Source organism: Sinohyriopsis cumingii, chromosome 3 (assembly GCF_028554795.1).
Source record: "Sinohyriopsis cumingii isolate HCF-2022 chromosome 3, ASM2855479v2, whole genome shotgun sequence".
NCBI classification, from domain to species: Eukaryota; Metazoa; Mollusca; class Bivalvia; order Unionida; family Unionidae; genus Sinohyriopsis; species Sinohyriopsis cumingii.
In genome coordinates this window covers 115,495,962-115,515,488 of record NC_142963.1, presented here as the reverse complement: position 1 = coordinate 115,515,488, position 19,527 = coordinate 115,495,962, and the positions used below count along the sequence as shown (strand labels likewise).

The window sequence follows — 19,527 nt, the reverse complement described above, 5'->3', positions numbered from 1 at the left end:
CCTCATCCTGTCTACCTTTATCCTATCCTTTTGCATGACATCAAAATACTTGGTTCGATCCACTGGGAACGCTTACTCGGACAGGTTAGGTCAAACGAAATACCAATTACCCTGATTGAAAAATATGTAACAAATTCAACCCAGTGAATTTGTTTTGTCTTGTTCGCTGCAGAAAACTATATGCATGTTAACCTGTAAAGCATATCATTCACAAGTAGTATGCAAGACTTCAAACAACTTGCAGACTCAGTAAACAAGCTAACCGAAATGAATTGTGAAACGGCCAATTAATGATGACCAATTACGCATAGAGCGAAAATAATTACCTAGATAGATAATTTGTTATTTATTTGGATAGATAATTTGTTATTTATTTGTTACTGGGTTTCAGTTCTGGATTTGATACAGGTTTAAAACGTTTGCCTTCATTTTCGTTTGTTACTGCAAAACCTTCGTCTCGTTACGTAAACAATCGGTTTAGAAAGTTTATCTTATTTCGAAGTACTTTCTTGGTATATACTTTGCTGTCTGTTGTAACGTATCCACTTATGTAGCTAAGTTAAGTCCGTTTTCAATTCTATTTTCTGGGATTTTATATTATCCTACATAACCCCATCTGCCTGGGTGTAGGGACTATGACAGTCATAACACAATTTATAAAATCATGCATAAGTTTCATACGTATCTTCGGAAAGAATCTTTGTATTTAAGAAAGAAAGAAAATAAGAGCATAAATACATAAATGTACAAATCTAAATAACGTCAAATAAGGAAAATTTACTACATAGGAATATAATAAACTCATCTGAATAGTCGTATTTGTTGATACTATATGACTTTAAAAATTCCCATATTTAGAATGCATGCTTTCACAGAAAAGTATTTCTTCATAAGTATACTTAAATTGATACAGGAAAAAATTTGAAATGAGATGGGGACAGAGACAGAGATGAAGGAGAGAGTTTCTCCTGTAATATGTTTTTATTAGAAATCAAAGAAAGTCGGTATTATTCGTCTACAAAGCGTTCATTTTCATTCCAATTTCCAATATTTTCATAAACAGATTTTTAATCAAGTTAATACAAAAGCTACGAAAATTAGGCAAAGTTGCATCAAACCTATTTATATATATGAAATATATTAGGCACAGTAGCAATATATTAACGAAAGATACAAGATCTAGGTTGGCACTTTTTTGTTGTCTTTGACTAGATGAAATGTGTGAGTGGCATGTAAAGGCGAGAGCTTTTGGCCCCACTGACAACCCACCCACCCCCCAATCCTCAGGTCCAGCAATGAGAGATTAAGACTACCATATCGAACAGAAAGAATTTTGTGACAGTTTTCTAATGATGAACAACCGATGCATCAGTATTTCAAAGACTGAAGTATAGTAGTCAAGTCCGGACTATTTTTGCTTTCACTTGTTTTATGTTTATTTAATGTAATTATTTGTCTGTCAGTTTTTTTTTATTAAAAAAATGTATTCCGTTACATGCTATTGTAATGTAATATTGTTGACTTGATTTGATATTGTCCAGAATAGAGTTCGATTCTGTTTGACCTGACTGATCTTCTTCTTAATTTTTTATTTTCGACGTAAACAACTAATAATAGAAACAATGTATTAAGTTGCTGACCTTGTTTTTAAATCAGTGGCAGCTTCAGTAAACAACTGTATTATTTTGTATTATCCTTCTCAGAGTAAGAATTATTCAGTTGAGTCAAGGTCGTACTTGACATAAGGGCCAATTTCTAAAGTAAAATCGAATCCCATCATTTGAACAATAGGACTATGTTATTTAAAGCAGAATCCAGCAATACTCATATTATTATAAGATATTCCACCAGTTATTGGATCAATTTCCACCAATTCCTAGGATAAATTTCCACCAATTCCTAGGATCAATTTCCACAATTCCTAGGATAAATTTCCACCAATTCCTAGGATAAATTTCCACCAATTCCTAGGATCAATTTCCACCAATTCCTAGGATAAATTTCAACCAATTCCTAGGATAAATTTCCACCAATTCCTAGGATAAATTTTCCACCAGTTCCTATGATACGAATTCTTCAACTACCATTTATGATAAATGTTTGTTGGCCATTACTTGTTATGGTAGTTTTCCTTCTCACCATCCCAATTTATCGGTAGAAAACTCGCAAATCGAAAGAGTAACTTCATAAAATTCTGGAATTTCTTTGTTTAAGAATATGAGGTAAATAATTAAATATCGAATAAGCTAAAGATAGCCAAAATTTATTTAAAATTCAGTAAGAATTGAATATTTCAAACTATTACCAAACTCGTTTTATAGTAAAGAAAACTTAGGGGAATGCGTGACCATAAATAACGGAGTATCATTTTTTTATTGCTTTTAAAAGCATTTTATTTCAAAATTAATTATTATGGAGCAGGAAGTTGGCAGCGAAATTGTTTTAAACAATAATCCAATATTATCATTGCAAATACAAATAAATTCGGGGCCCCGAGTTGCCGAGTGGTCTAAAGCGCTCATCGTTACGGATCACTGCCATCTCACCTCTGTCTGCGTGGGTTTGAGTCTCGGGTTCCGCCTATGTGGGTATGTGAGAAAAATTGCCAGTAGTTTCTCGTGGGTCGGTGGCTCTTTCCGGGGTTTTCCCAGGTTCTTCCTCTACCATTAATACTGGCCGCCATGTATAGCCCATATTGTGCTGAAAATGGCATTAAACCCCATAATTACAACAACAACAACAACAAATAAATTCCTAGTAACAGTTAAAACAATCCATAAAATATTATATTTCATAATTAATATCATAGAATAAGTCAAGAATACAGCAGGTCTTAAGAGAAAAGTTAGATACTTCCAGGAATGTCATTAAAAATCAAACTTATTCATCGAAGTACTAGAAAGAAGTTTTTAAAATGTAATAAAATGTATTTTCTTTTTCTCTTACATTTAAGGAAAGGCATAACTTTGGAGATGCACAGTTGTAACGGTTTTTCCCAAGCGTTTGGGGGCCTGAAATTCGTACCCTTCACCTACAAACTATAAAATACTACATGTTAAAATGAAAGGACTTAACCTTGTGCTCTGAAGTTGCAAGAAATTACGAGATTGGTAACGTATTCCTGTCTACAAAATGGTTCGCCTATCGGGCAAAGCTCGCGCTACCGGACTTCATAGTTCATCACCTTCCAAATACTAATATATACCTTTAACTTACAGACGTAAGCGTGGAAGAATTTGCGATTATCTGCGTCTGTACTGTGTAATGTTACTTAACTCACTAGAGTAGAATATAATAGGGTTGACTAATATATTTACGCAATGCAAAAGGTGTCATGGCGCTCAACATCCACTAACTGAGACAGTGGGGAGACAGTTCATCGGGAAAATGGGAATCGGTCTGTATGATACCAGTGTCACAGAACTGTGTAAGCATGATGTTTATGTTTTATATCTGAACTAAAATGTGCTTTGGTTTTGTTTCCGCATACGGCATTAGCCAAGAGTGGTTTATTTACGTCTTAGAACACCGAGGCTGGTTCACCGCATGCTGCAAGAGCCATGAGAAAACCGATAAACTTAAGCTCTCTGGCCGTTCATTACAACATAGCCGAGGTACTTTTAAAGTTATATAGTAACGTCACAACACAAAAGGTTTTGTCAGGAAGCTGTCCACTTTGCAGGAAATGTAGGTGAAATATAAAATTGAATTCTATTATATTTTCGCTGTCCGTATTATGTGGTAGAATTGTTTGATATTTTGGCTGTTCCACTACGTATTCTAAGTTTTACAAAATACTCAGACCCGTGTCATATATTGGCTACACTTGAATCTTTTTTCAAGTTAGCCATTTTATAACTGAACAAACGAATTGAATTGATTTAAATGTTGCATGTATTAAAGGATGGGAAAATCATCGAGTTCTGTAAGATTATTCTTGTCTGATACAGATTCATATACGAACCTGGTTATTAGAATAATAATCTTGACAGTAGTTCCGAGGAAATGATTTAATATGTAACAAGCAACTCCACGTAAAGTATATCCGTACATGAGCGTGTCTCGTGAACTGCCCGGCTTTAGTCATTATATTTGCAGCTGTCTGATTTTGGAGGGAGGTGTGACTAAGGGTCTGGAATTGGATGTGTGATTTTGGAGGTAGATCTACATGATGCAGAGTCGTAATACTCTCGGGATTTGTATAACCTGTCTGCCGCTCTAGGTGATGACGTTTGCTCGAAGATGGTTTTTCATCGTGGTGGGGGACCAAAGTTTCGGGACCCGCAAAAAAGCTGGGCTTATGAAAGAATCTTTGGCAGACTTGGAGGGGAGTGCTATGCGTGTTTGTTCCTTGATCATCCGATAGAGCGGTGGAACTGAAGATACTTTGAGGCTGTCGAATAGACACCAGAAATTATATGTTCCGTTTTATTTTATTTATTGTATCATTATTTGAGCTAAAATCCTAAATATATTCCGTATTACTATTTGAGTGAAAACATGTATATACATCCTACTTGTGGATGAAATAATACTAGCATTTGAAAAAAGTCCATACTCTATTCATCCTAGGTGAAAAAAGACTCATAGTTGTGTAAATTCATATTTGATACCCTTCGTGGTAAATGCAAGATTTGTATTGTTTATGTTAATTTCTAAGCATTTGATCATCCATGGTGATATATGCATTAGGTAAATCATATTTGTTTAATTTTTATTCATCAATTCTTGTTGATTACTCGTTTAAGTGCCATGTTATGATTCGTTCCACTTGGGAACGATACCATTTTCCTTATATCGGTTGTTTAACTCAGTGCGCATCATTTTGGTAAATTCATTGTTGAAATTTATGCGCTCGAGGTTGGTGTAAGATTGAATTTTTCAATCACATTATAAATAAACATCTCATTCACAAAATTTGAGTGTATTCGTTATATTCTAATCCCAATGCCGCTCTTCCTGTCACAACCAGAGTCAATGCACGGACTTTAATTGCTGCCTCTACCGTCCTTCTCCTAATTGAAAAATCAAGCTAATTGAATCTCTCTTTTTGGGACAGTTTCCTAACCTCCAGGAGTATAGAAATTTGAAAGGTGGCAAACTGATCATTCTTGAATATTTCAATATTCAATTTGACTGTCCTGAAAACCGATACACCTCAAAACTCGTAGATTTTATTCACATTTTCAGCTTCAAATAGTTAGCCGACCCACCAATAATCAGTCACATTTTAGACCAGATTCTTCATAAATCTGATGATAATATTCTAGTCTTCATTGGTGTTCCTCGAACTTGCATCAGATCACCTCTGTGTCATATGCCATCCCACCGTATCAATCCCCAAGCCCCATCTGTTTGCTACTAGAGAAACCTCCGCATATTAAATAAAACCAAACTAATGCATGACATGCAAGCAAACCTGACATCGTTTTGTTTTGCAATTTCATGGTGGATTTTTTATATAATATTGTCATAGTATGTTTTATCGTGTTATCTAATAATGTAAAGCACATAGAGCTTCCAACGATAAAGCGCTGTACTAAACCACATTATTAGTCTTATTATTATTAGTCTTATGATTATTAGTCATATGATTATTATTAGTCATGTTTTTATGATTATTATTAGTATTATTATTATGATTGGTATTAGTCTGATTATTATGATTATTATTAGTCTTTTTATTATAACTATTATGATTATTATGGTTGTTTTTGTTATTGTTGTTCACTCAGGCCACAATTATTACTTCCGGTTCAGTACCCATGAATATAATCTCAATATATTTTTAGAACAGTTTTTCTTCTCTCATTTTGGTGAGGATACAAGAGTTGGATTTAGGCATTCGTGGGATTAATTTAAGCTTCCCGTAGTTGATAGTTCGGGATTTTACAGCGCACTTCGGCCACCAGTTATAATGGCCGCCATGTATATCCCATCCTATGCTGAAAAAAGTCCCATCTTTACAACATTAACAACAACAATAAATAATTGTTTATTAATTAGAATATGAACATTATGTTGTGGTTGTGAGTATTTCGGCAACAGTGCACAGTGAGTGATGAGGCATTGATAGTGATCCTTGATCATCGTCAACATTAGTGCGGTGCAGTAAATCAGAAAATCTCGTTGTTTGAACGTTGATCCAGGCTCATGTTTTGAAAGTTGGAAAATAAACCCCATTCCTAAGAGACATGACTTACAAAATTTATTTAAAGGCCACTCTTTCCAATTTTAACATAATGATGTTATATTTTCTCAAGTATTTATTTTTTGTTGATTGTCGAACACAAAAATGTAATTTATTGGTACAGCTATATTGAAATATTCATAGTATAATATGTTACGGAATATGGCAACACTGGTAATATTGTTTACCTAGATACACTAATAAAATGGCGAAAACCTTTTAAGTCAGTTTTGCTGATAATTCGACTCTTCCCTCAACTGTTATAATAATTCGTTTGAAAATGCCTTGTATGTATAGGATATTTCTGAATTATCTTTCGAACTTAAGAGTGAATTTTATTAACATAAACTGGTGCAAGAAGTGGGCTACTGTAAGAACTTGCATACAATCATTGATTATTTTTTATATTTTGTGTTCTTTTTCTTTGGTCTATTTTATTGCTAAAGGCAACTTTAATACATCATTAGATATATCTTTGTGAACCAGTTCCCTTTCAAATGACATAACGAGTTAGTGAACAATTGCTAGACTGGGCGGGTATCGAATCCCCAACCTTTGTACCCTTGTTTGCTGGCCTGCGTGGGTATCGAGCCACCTACCCTTGGACACGTGTGTGTGTGATTGAAAAAACCGTTTGCAGAACAGAAAGATAGTTACCTTTGACACCGGATACTTTTATATTCGGGTTCGTTAAAAGTAAATAGGTGTGTGTTCCTACCCTGAATAACGATATACTTATCTCAAAACTTATATACACACATGTAACCTAAAGGATAAAATGCCTTATCTTATTCGCTATAATTTTTACCTGCCTCACCGGAACCGATAAGAATCATACACAAGTTTGAAGTAACGAGACGTAATGATTCTTGATATTTATAAAAACGGTATATTACCTCTGTCACAAAACTACATTTTATTTAAACATTTTTCAAAATGTATCGGTAAAGTTTAAGTTTAATATGACCAAACACTTTCGGAATTGCACGCACATATGTGTGAGTGTTTGTGTTCTGTGCGCTGTGCGATGTTGCAAATGTTACTGCTTTATGTATGAGAATTTTCAAAATGCAGGGTCTGATGCTCATTTGAGAAGGAGTTGTAATTATCTATATTGCACATGTAGAATTTTTGTTGTTTGTTACCTACAACTGGAGTATGTCAACTATTCTCTGATGTTTCAAAGTACATGTAGCCTGCAGCTATCAAAATTCAACAATGTTGTTTATATGCTATCTGAATCTTGACAAATGTTACTATCTGTACAAGAAACGTGACACTTTGAAATAAAATCATATTTTGTACGAGAATTCTGAATATGGTCGCATCTTTAAAAATTATTAGAAGAAACATTACAAATCCCCATAACCACGTAATCATGCACTGTCAAATACAAGGCCTGATACGGCAGAAGAAGCAACACTGGTGAAAACTGAACCAATAACACCTCCGACTAAACCACCAACAAAGGGCACCGGAATTAATACTTGGCCAATAATTGTCCCAGCAGTACCTCCGGCAACAGAACCAATTGCTCCAGATGTCCTTGTAATTATTCCTCTTTCAAAGTCTCTTTTACCGATTTTTCCAGCATTACGGGATTCGTTTAGTTTATATATATCCCATCCGAGAACTGCTGTTTCAATGACAGCATTAGCAGCTGCAACTTTTCCAGCTGCTTTTAATACTGATGTAGCTGAACTTGGTCTTAAAATAATGTTTTTAGCTACTTTCTCAAGTACTTCTTCCCCTACGGCTTTTCCGGCTGTTTCAACTGCATTTGCCCCCAAGGCTTGAATGACTTTTGTTTCTGCTGCCTGTACTGCTGCTTTTCCGGCCGCTTCAACTGCATTTTCCCCCAAGGCTAGGATGCCTTTTGTTTCTGCTGCCTCTACTGCTGCTTTTCCGGCTGCTTCAACTGCATTTTCCCCCAAGGCTAGAATGCCTTTTGTTTCTGCTGCCTCTACTACTGCTTTTCCGGCTGCTTCAACTGCATTTTCCCCCAAGGCTAGGATGCCTTTTGTTTCTGCTGACTCTACTGCTGCTTTTCCTACTGCTTCCACTGCATTTTCCCCCAAGGCTAGGATGCCTTTTGTTTCTGCTGACTCTACTGCTGCTTTTCCTACTGCTTCCACTGCATTTTCCCCCAAGGCTAGAATGCCTTTTGTTTCTGCTCCCTCTACTGCTGCTTTTCCTATTGTTTCAATTGAATGTTCCCCCAATTCTTGAATGCCTTTTGCTTCCGCTTTCTTTACTGATGCTTTCCCTACTTTTTTAACGACTATTGTCGTTATGACAGCACTGCCAGTTGCACTGATCTTGGTTTTCTTATTGCAACATGCATCAACGGTATCTGCCACCAACATTTTTGCACGCGTTGCATCATTTATCTGGCGACTCGAAGGCGTTCCTGTTAAGGCCCAGGTCACAAAATGTTCACAGTTATTAATTGCTACCATATAGTTGTCTTCTTCAAGACGTGAGCGGGCACGACTGATAGCTTCGTCCTTCTGCTCTCTTGATGCTGGATACCCATTACACCATATGAGATAGACTCCTAGTTCGAAATTCATATCTTCAAATTTCAAGAATGATTCATGTACCTTTCCAGAGCAGCGGACTGATCCATAATGAATAATCTGAGCACCTCTGTGCTGTACTTCTACGACGAAAGCATGGTGGTAATAACCCAATGTTCTCTTCTGTGCTAAATGAGAAGCTGGACCGACTTCATTTATAAACTGAGCTCTGTTCATCATGCGTCGTCCATCGCGAGGATGTTGATCTGCATTATTCTGCAACCACATTGTCAGAAATTTAAAAAGAATACAGACATACATAACAGGTAATATATGACAGTTTTGAACCACTGGAGAAACTAAAAATAGTGTGATCTTTAAGAAAAGGAAGACATACGTAAAAATAGGCATACATACACACATACATACACACACATACACACACACATACACACACACATACACACATACACACACATATACACACACATACATACATACATACACACAAACATAGACACACATAAATATATACATACATACATAAACACACACACAAACATAGACACACACATACATGCACACACAAACATAGGACACACACACATACACGCATACAAACATAGACACACATACATACACACACACAAAGATAGACACATATACAAACATACATACATACAGACAGACAGACATACATGCATGCATACATTTTTTAATTTGATAGCAAAGTAGCGAGAAATATTGAGAGCAAATGTAATATAGATTTTGAGCTGAGTAAAGTAAATCACGTTTTGTATGTTAATTCAAATTCTAGCTATCCGCATATGCTTATATATTATGTAGACCTGTCTATATGTGTGCATGACGTTCCCGCTAGGTGGCCACACCTGTACAGTGGGTGTAATGAGAGCACTGGGGGGTCACAGACAGTTCTAGAATGTCTTAGGTAAGTCAAAAAGACAGAAATTTATACATAACAAGGACTAATCACAATCAGATTATACTGGCAATGCCATTATCCGTATATAAGCAAGTATTGATGGCTGATAGAATTAATTAAAATGCAAAGAGATACTGAAACGGGACAAACAGGCCGTATCTTACCAAGATTACAAACATTCATAGCTGATACAATTACCTCATTTGCAAAGAGATTCTGCAAAACACAGAGTCATAGCTAATACAATTACCTCATTTGCAAAGAGATTCTGCAAAACACAGAGTCAGATACTTGCTAGTCGAAACATCACAAAATGTAATGAGAAAAATAATCTGCAAGGAAGTACTAAAACAGAAACAGAAAAGTTTTACTTAAACTAGAACTTACAGTAGAAAGAACCGAGTAAATAAGTTCAATGGTATAATCGATGGAATTCACAAGCAAAGATTTCTTGCTAGAGACTAGCGTTGGTCAAAATATTGCATGTTTAATTAAAACTAAACAATATATAAAATATAAGTTGCTACATAAGTGCTATATTAAACAACTAATAAGACACAATAACTCTTGAGAAAGAACTGGTCTTGCACAAGGTACTTGCAGTGGGAGCCTAAACGCTATCATTAACAATGGCAAAATGAACCACCGTGTGTGCAAATGAAGCCTCACAAAAAGGCCCTGAGGATGACGTTGTATGTGGAGAACAGTTGACGAGAATTTTTCTTGATTAACTTTGTTAACAGCTTCTTTATCTGTGACAGTTTGCACACGACCAGAAGCTTAATTAGCTGTTATCCGTCAGTTTATTTTTTGACGTGAAAGTTGCACCAGGTACTAAAGAATTTTTTGATACGTTTTCAATTGGCTTTGAGGCGTTAACAATAAAACTGTTTCCCTGATAGATATATTGATCTATCCTATATAGCAGAAATAATGGAAACTATTATGCATTTCTTGAGACTAATATTGACTTGTCACATTTCTTGAACTAATTTGAGTCTTGGGTTTCCTCAATAGTTGAATTAGATTTTAATCTTGGACTTGACGTTTTGCAAATCCAGGTTGTAAACGAGGGCTAGCCATCGCTTTGAAAAAGTTGTTCCAGCTTCTAAACATGCATCACCAGCTGAAATGTAACGCACGTCCGTAGTTTTAGACCACCCTTTTATCCAACAACTCATTACACTGGACGAAACTGGAGTGAATTCATGGAACAAAGACTCGATGCTGCCCTGAACAAATTCGGTATAATCTCTCATGAATGCAAATTTCATTTTAATATATTCGTGTTTTGGATTTGGAGCATAGATTTTGATTATTATTGATCAAGGGTATTGCAAGTTCCAAATATTTATTTCACAGAAATTAAAGTCGACTTAATATTGTTCACAGTTATATGTCTTTTGTTTATTTCATGTTGGTTTTTTACCTGATTCTTAATTTCAGTCAATTGTAAATGCAACTGGAGCTGTAGCTTCATTTTAATAAAACAAATTCAAAAGCAATATAAACGCAGTTTTCCTTATTCCTTTTAGACGACTTTACCGCATATTGTGATTTTCATGAAGAGGATAGCAGTTACAAAACTTGAGGTAATATATGAAAATATACTAAATTCGTCATATTTTCTACTCAGTCTCATTGATTAGTTAATGTGTCTGTCTGTCTGTATTTTTCCCCCATACCCTCTATGGAGGTATTCGTTTTAATCAGTTGATTAAAAGGTAATGTTAGGATTAGTGTCATTAGCTTTACATTATTAAAATGTGTTTTGATATGTCATGTGCATGAATTACTGATTTAGTGTTCATATCGATTCTTCAGTGTGTTAACAATATAAACGATTTAATCAACATTAAAAATACTATGACGGATGTTTCTTGTTTTAAAGTTGTGTCCATTTTCTATTTCACATATAATGATCACATAGACCATCAGTTTCATTTGATACAAGCACCGTTTTGCCAGCTTACATTACAGTGAATCAAAAAATTGAACGAAAATAAACATCTCTGTGAATGATGCAAATAATTTCAACTGATCCCCTGCACCGTTACTGAATATACACGGCGTCCAATTGTTTTGACTCAAATTAGATGAAGTCGCATTGTAAAAGTAAACAATGATCGATAATATTCATCCGAGAGTTTTGTGATGACAGCTAAGGTGCAGATTACTCAAAAAGCAGGAATGAACAAACGTTTGCAAAACTACTTTAGCAAGAAACTGTAGAATAGGAACTATTTTATTTAAAATGTTAGAAGTGCATGACAGCAGTGATGTATACTTTACCTCAGTGTCAATGCCACAGCGTTTCAAAGCTTAGATTGAATACACAATTTAAGAAAGCGAAACTATATACCAAAATTGTTTGAGAAGAAATTCAGAACGTTTTGCCGGTCAGATTTACTTTAAAGTTTATACAGGAAAAGGTATATTACGGTACTTCAATTTCCATGCAAGCGCAGGTACAGGAAATAATGCTTGTTAAAAAGGAGACGTGGCACTTGTAACGAATAATCTTCTATTCTGTAAAGCACTTTTGTACGTTTACAAGCTAGGTTTAGCCCGGTGCAGTGATTTATAAATACAAAAAATCACAAGCTACACTGATAAAGAATTTTGTTTTGAATCGTTTACGTGCCAGACAGTGAAATGTTGTGAAAATTGTACAACACCCCATCTCCCCTCCACATCGCTCTGTACTTCTTTAAGAACTTTAGCAAGCTTTCAAAAATCAAAATACGCAGGCATATTTTCTCAGGCAGGTCATCTTTCAACGACGTCCCTGTGTGTGCGTGCGTGCACGCACGCACCAAAAAGTTAGACATCAAATCTTTGGAGAACTGCAAGATGGTTGGGTGGAAATAGACATATCAAGGATGATTTTGGTCAGGGGTTTAACTGTCAAAATTGGAGGGATGGTAGTAAATGCAACCCAGATACACAACATATAAAAGTTTGATTTTCATCAATGCTATTGCCAGTAGATAGTTCGAAAAAGTCTTGGACCTTTTCTACGTACCTAACACCGCAAAAGACACCCAAATCAAAATTGCTTGATTTATAACATGCGTACATAAAGTGAAACGAATTCGGACAAGGAGGCTGAGGAGTTAAATTAGTCCTATCAATAATTGTATCGTTAATTTGCATCTATTGTAATCATTTGTAAGGATTTGATTAGCTTTAGTACATGAAATCAAAGGATTGGAAGTGGAGTCAGAACATAGAAGTTAACAGTACATCTAACCGAATGCTTATTACCACCGTTACACTCTGTGTGTGCGTGCGTGCGTGTGTGTGTGTGTCTTGAGTGAGAGGGGGAGATTATTTAGAATTTGGTATTCCTCTGAAATAGGAATGTATATTCAAAGGTGGTATACAGATATCCATACTGGAAATGGCTAGTCTTCTAAGAGGTAACTGGTACTGATGTTCTTAAGATCTACCTATAAATTATTCTGATTGCTGATCACATGGTTTAGCGACGTTCGTTGGCACGACACTCTTATAAGAAAGAACCTATCACGGTTGTCGATTTAGCTTCTTTCAATATCGCTAAAGATGATACTGGATGAAATTTGCTAAGGTAACAGCACTGATTCAAAATGTGGCTCGAACAATCGAAATTATTAATTTAGGTCTTTCTTGTGATTTTTTCAGGTAGTATTTTTTGCCAGTGAATGATACAGATATTTTTGTGGATTAGTATTTTAGGCTTGTGTTGGTATTCAAACTGGTATGAAGCATCCGTACACCATTCTTAGTTACCTACAAGTATGTAGAAAGTCAGCGATGTAGAGCGTGGCACTTCTTGCAGTAGACATGTTTGGTCCAAGACACGTATAATATGTCCAATAACGATCTGGATGGCAATTAGTCTGAACTTCATCAATCTAATTAGTACACATGTACGTTGTTAAACTTAATTATTTTTCCCCACATGTATTAGTTGGATTTACTTGAATCATTCATTTGTAAGTATTTTTTGAAAGGTATTATTAACAGACGCGAATTGCTGCGATTTTTTCTAAATACATATTCCGCAGATTGTCGAGCCGGTTTACATGGGTCTTTAGATGAATGTTAAACGGATTTATCATTTAATAACAAAAGTAGATTAGTCGACAGAGCAGGCTGCCTCAAGTTCTATTATCATCACTTTGTCGAATATATTAAACAGTTCCGACGATCTACTATGGAGTTCGTTTGACGAGAATAATGGGGGCCCCGAGTGGCCGAGTGGTCTAAAGCGCTCTTCATTACGGATCACTGCCATCTCACCTCTGTCTGCGGCGGTTCGAGTCTAAGATTCAGCCAATGTGGGCATGTGAGAAAGCTTGCCAGTAGCTTCTCGTGGGTCGGTGGTTCTTTCCGGGGTTTTCCGGGTTCTTCCTCCACCATTAATACTGGCCGCCATGTATAGCCTATCGTGCTGAAAAATGGCGTTAAACCCCACAACAACAACAACAACGAGAATAATGGTAACATGTGTGCGAATATTTGCGTAAAAACCCCGAATTATGTCTTTTTAAAGCTACCCTGTGATAGCAAGAACCGTAACTAAACTAGTGAATGTCAGTGTAGTGATGTAGGCGCACTTAAATATTGATGCTGTTCTAAAAGGTTAATACTAATGCAGTTTAACCAAAGTCCATTATAGGTTTAACTATATTTTATTCCCATAAAAGGATACAATGGGATTGGGAACAAGGTCTAACAACTTAAATGAGCCCTCTCCCTACCTAATACAAATATTGCAACATATTCAACATGACAACATAAAAATGACTAATTATGAGAGAGAGAGAGAGAGAGAGAGACAGAGTGAGTAAACAACATTAATCACGATTTGAGTAAATTATTGAAATCGTCCACTAGCGGTTATATAATTGCCTACATGCTTTCAGATGTATTTATGTTGATTTTCATGGTTTTACGTCAAAAATGGAACGATTGCTGAATACCACGATCGAGATTCTATAATGCATTATGGAGTTATTCATTATTAGTAGTGACTTTTTTATGTGGTACCTGTTCTTCATGGAGGTATTCACTGTGAAGACAAGATATGGTAAAATCATATATAAGAGTTGGATTGTGCAACACTGTGTTATTGACAGTGTGCAGAGAAGGAGTAATAGTTTGAAAACGATAAAGAAAACAATAAATGAGATCATGCTTACAAGATTCTCGAGATTGAGATAATTTGCTGGTTAATTTGGCGTACAGCTGGGGTAGAGATGTGATGATTTTAAAAGTGGAACAAATACTTGTCCTATATACTAAATAAATTCAATATAGATAAACTAAAATTAGATGAGGTCAAAAAATGTTACCACATTAAGACAGGACATCACATTACATTACAACGGCCACAATGGTAATCTAAAATTAGCGAGACATGTATACACAATTGCCTATACACATTTGCATTCATACACATACACTTATATGCTTAAATACATATGTATAGACTTATTTACTTATATTTATATTCACTTGTACATACATACATTTACACATACACATATACTTGTTGGTCTTAAATGTACATATTCCAGTAACTGAGTTGGATGACATTTTTGTGAGTTAAAAATATAGCATTATTCAGTTATAGCACGAGTCACAGATTTAATAAATTGTTGAACAATGCTAAGAGCTTATCAAAATCAGTGATACAGGTTAAACATAATCAGCCGCACGTTCAGATGCAGCAAAACAATGGCTGAAGTTGTCTAAGGAGTTCACAAAGATTGCAAATTGTACATAATTATTGAAAATATTTAACTTGTGTGCACAATTTGTAAATTGGATATTAAAGATTTTAATTAATTAATATGAATTAGGAAGATACTGGGATATCTGTTTCTGACTTTACATGAAATATCTCACCTCTCTCCGCTTACCTGAATGAGATATTCTCATCCCTTGTCCAGAAAGAATAGATTTTGTTCTGTTTCTTAAGTTCTTTGTTTTCTTATATGGTTATAACTAGTCTTGGTTAAATCGTCAATAAAGTCCTTTCAATCCTGATTATGAATGCTTTGCACCTTAACTGTCATGAATAAACAGTTATTTCCAAAATTATTGATAACTATGGTCTTTTTCAGGCGGCGATGCAATGCTGTTTAATGGTGTTCCGCCATTTAACTTGTGTGCACAAGTGCAATGGTGTCCCGACATATGTATTGTAACACAAAAGCCTACTTGTTTGTTCTACATCAAACCGCCGAGTCTGTGACATATACATAGGAGATCTATTTGTAGCGCTTACTATTATCAATTGAGCTCTGCTATATGCGTACGTGAATTAAAATGACTTATAAATTAGCAATAATTGAGAGAGAGAGAGGGAGGGAGGGAGAGAGCATGAAGAATCATTTGATATTTGCTATTCTATTTTAAATATACAAAATTATATTCAAAACTATTGTACTCACCGCCATGCTGTTAATGGTTATGTTACTGAGGCTGATATTAATATCTTCCTTCAAAATGGCTTGTCCACTAATAATCTAGTTTAGCAGCGTTCGTTGGCGAGCTAGATCATCGAGTTCGATGAACGACTATATTGTATACCAGCACTAGGCTGAGCGACTAGAGAGTGGTGGCGATCAAACTTAACATTTTCTAGAAATGGCAACCTCATCACACCTTGTACTTTTTCTGCTTTCACATGTAAAAACCCAACATTATGAAATCCGAATGTATTCATAGTTGAAAGGTTAACTGTCTATATTTGGCGTGTATGGCAAAGGATTTTGGGGGAATTTCCATAACGTATCTGGCAGAAATAAACGAAAATAGAATTTGTGAAAACGCAGAATGATTCATAAAACGAACATATACGCTCACCTACATCAGATTTTTAAAATACTTTGGAGTTTGTTTTACGAGAATAGTGGTGAAATGTGTGCGGATATTTGCGTAAAACCCCTGAATTAGGTTTTTTGTAAAGGTCACCCAAGACAGCAAGAACCGTAACCATAGTGATTGTCGATGTCGTTATGTATACGCATTTACTCATCTTAAATTAAATATTAACTGTTCTTGAACGTTTCAGGCGCAGATGCAGTCTCCAAAACATGTTCCTCCTCGTGTGTTGTAGTAAGAAAACCGATTTGTTTGTATTAGATCACGCAGCCGAGCCTTGCGAGATATAAATAGGACTGCTGTGTATAGTTGAAAGGTTAACTCGCTGTATTTTGGCGTAATTGACATCGAGGATTTTCCACATTGTATTCGATGGAAATAAATTGATCGTATACGCTCACCTACGCCTAATTTTTAAATACTTTGGAGTTCGTTTAACGAGAATAATGGTAACATGTGTGCGAATATTTTCGTAAAACCCCTGAATTATGTTTTTTAGAGGTATCCCATGATAGCAAGAACCGTAACTAAACGAGTGAATGTCAATGTAGTGATGTAAGTGCACTTAAAATAAATATTAATGCTGTTCTAAAAATTTGATACTAATACAGTTTAACCAAAGTCCATTGTCTTTTTAAACATATTTTATTCCCTTAAAAGGATACTATTGGTACTGGGAACAGTTCTAACAACTTAAATTAGCCCTCTTCTTATATGATACAAGTATTGCAACATATTCAACATGACAATATCAAAATGAATAATTATGAGAGAGAGAGAGAGAAACAATGACATTAAGCACGATGTGAGTGAGTTAGTGAAATCGTCCAGTAGCGGTTATATAATTGCATACATGCTTTCAGACCGCTCTGGTGGCCTAGTGGTTAGAGCGTCCGCCTGGCAAGCAGGAGGTCGTGGATTCGAACCCCGGCCGAGTCATACCAAAGACTTACAAAAATGGTTCTTAACAGCTGCCTCGCTAGGCGCTCAGCATTAAGAGGTTAGTGTTAGGACTGGTCGGCCTGGTGTCAGGATAATGTGACTGGGTGGGACATCATGCTACATGTCTGCGGCATGATGCCCCACTGCTAGACATCAGTATAAACTGTCACACTGCAGACATCGTAGCGATATGACTGCAACAATTTTAAAGCTACGTTAAAAATCCTAAACACACACACACACACACATGCTTTCCGATGTATTTATGTTGATTTTCATGGTTTTACCGCAAAATATCGAACGTTTGTTGAATACCACGATCGAGATACTATAATGCATTATGGAGTTATCCATTATTAGTAGTGATTTTTTTATGTGGTAACTGTTCTTCATGGAGGTATTCACTGTGAAGACAAGATATGGTAAAATGATATATAAGAGTCGGTATGTGCAACACTGTGTTATTGACAGTGTGCAGAGAAGGAGATAGAGAACAGAGTAATAGTCTGAAAACGATAAAGAAAACAATAAATGAGATCATGCTGACAAGATTCTGGAGATTGAGATAATTTGCTGTTTAATCTGGCGTACAGCTGGGGTAGAGATGTAATGATTTTAAAATTGGAACAAATACTTGAGCTAGATACTAAATAAATTCAATACAGATAAAATAAAATTAGATGAAGTCAAAAAATGTTACCACCATAAGAAAGGACATCATGTTACATTACAACGGCCACAATGGTAATCTAAAATTAGCGAGACATGTATACACAATTGCCTATACACACTTGCATTCATACACATACACTTTTATGCTTAAATACATATGTATAGACTTATTTACTTATATTTATATTCACTTGTACATACATACATTTACACATACACATATACTTGTTGGTCTTAAATGTACATATTCCAGTAACTGAGTTGGATGACATTTTTATGAGTTAAAAATATAGCATTATTCAGTTATAGCACGAGTCACAGGTTTAATAAATTGTTGAACAATTCTAAGGGATTATCAAAATCGGTGATACAAGTTAAACATAATCAGCCGCACGTGCAGATACAGCAAAGCGATGGCTGAAGTTGTCTAAGGAGTTCACAAAGATTGCAAATTGTACATAATTATTGAAAATATTTAACTTGTGTGCACAATTTGTAAATTGGATATTAAAGATTTTAATTAATTAATATGAATTAGGAAGATACTGGGATATCTGATTCTGACTTTAAATGAAATATCTCACCTCTCTCCACTTACCTGAATGAGATATTCTCATCCCTTGTCCAGAAAGAATAGATTTTGTTCTGTTTCTTAAAATCTTTCAGTTTTCTTATTTTGTTTGTTCTACATCAAGCCGCCTCGTCTGTGACATATACATAGGAGAGCTATTTGTAGCGCTTACTATTATCAATTGAGCTCTGCTATATGCGTACGTGAATTAAAATGACTTATAAATTAGCAATAATTGAGAGAGAGAGAGAGAGAGAGAGGGAGGGAGAGAGCATGAAGAATCATTTGATATTTGCTATTCTATTTTAAATATACAAAATTATATTCAAAACTATTGTACTCACCGCCATGCTGTTAATGGTTATGTTATTGATGCTGATATTTATATCTTTCTACAAAATGGCTTGTCCACTAATAATCTAGTTTAGCAGCGTTCGTTGGCGAGCTAGATCATCGAGTTCGATGAACGACTATATTGTATACCAGCACTAGGCTGAGCGACTAGAGAGTGGTGGCGATCAAACTTAACATTTTCTAGAAATGGCAACCTCATCACACCTCGTACTTTTTCTGCTTTCACGTGTAAAAACCCGACATTATGAAATCCGAATGTATTCATAGTTGAAAGGTTAACTGTCTATATTTTGGCGTGTATGACAAAGGATTTTGGGGGAATTTCCATAACGTATCTGGCAGAAATAAACGAAAATAGAATTTGTGAAAACGCAGAATGATTCATAAAACGAACATATACGCTCACTACATCAGATTTTTAAAATACTTTGGAGTTTGTTTTACGAGAATAGTGGTG

At 35.5% G+C, this 19,527-nt stretch overlaps 1 protein-coding gene across 2 annotated transcripts; it reads right to left on the bottom strand.

Annotated features, from left to right (window-relative positions):
• Nucleotides 1-2,364: 2,364 nt before the first annotated feature.
• On the bottom strand, nt 2,365-19,281 carry LOC149803643 (uncharacterized). 2 transcript variants are annotated; one of them, XM_089953388.1, is made up of 2 exons: nt 19,061-19,281; nt 2,365-8,985 (listed from the first exon to the last, which is right to left on the bottom strand). In XM_089953388.1, exons 1-2 carry the CDS (start codon nt 19,064-19,066, stop codon nt 7,567-7,569), a joined length of 1,425 nt encoding a protein of 474 aa, XP_089809514.1. In that variant the 5' UTR covers nt 19,067-19,281; the 3' UTR covers nt 2,365-7,566. The 2 variants fall into 2 exon arrangements, with proteins under 2 accessions (XP_089809514.1, XP_089809515.1); XM_089953389.1 differs by lacking the exon at nt 19,061-19,281 and adding an exon at nt 16,099-16,339.
• Nucleotides 19,282-19,527: the final 246 nt, after the last annotated feature.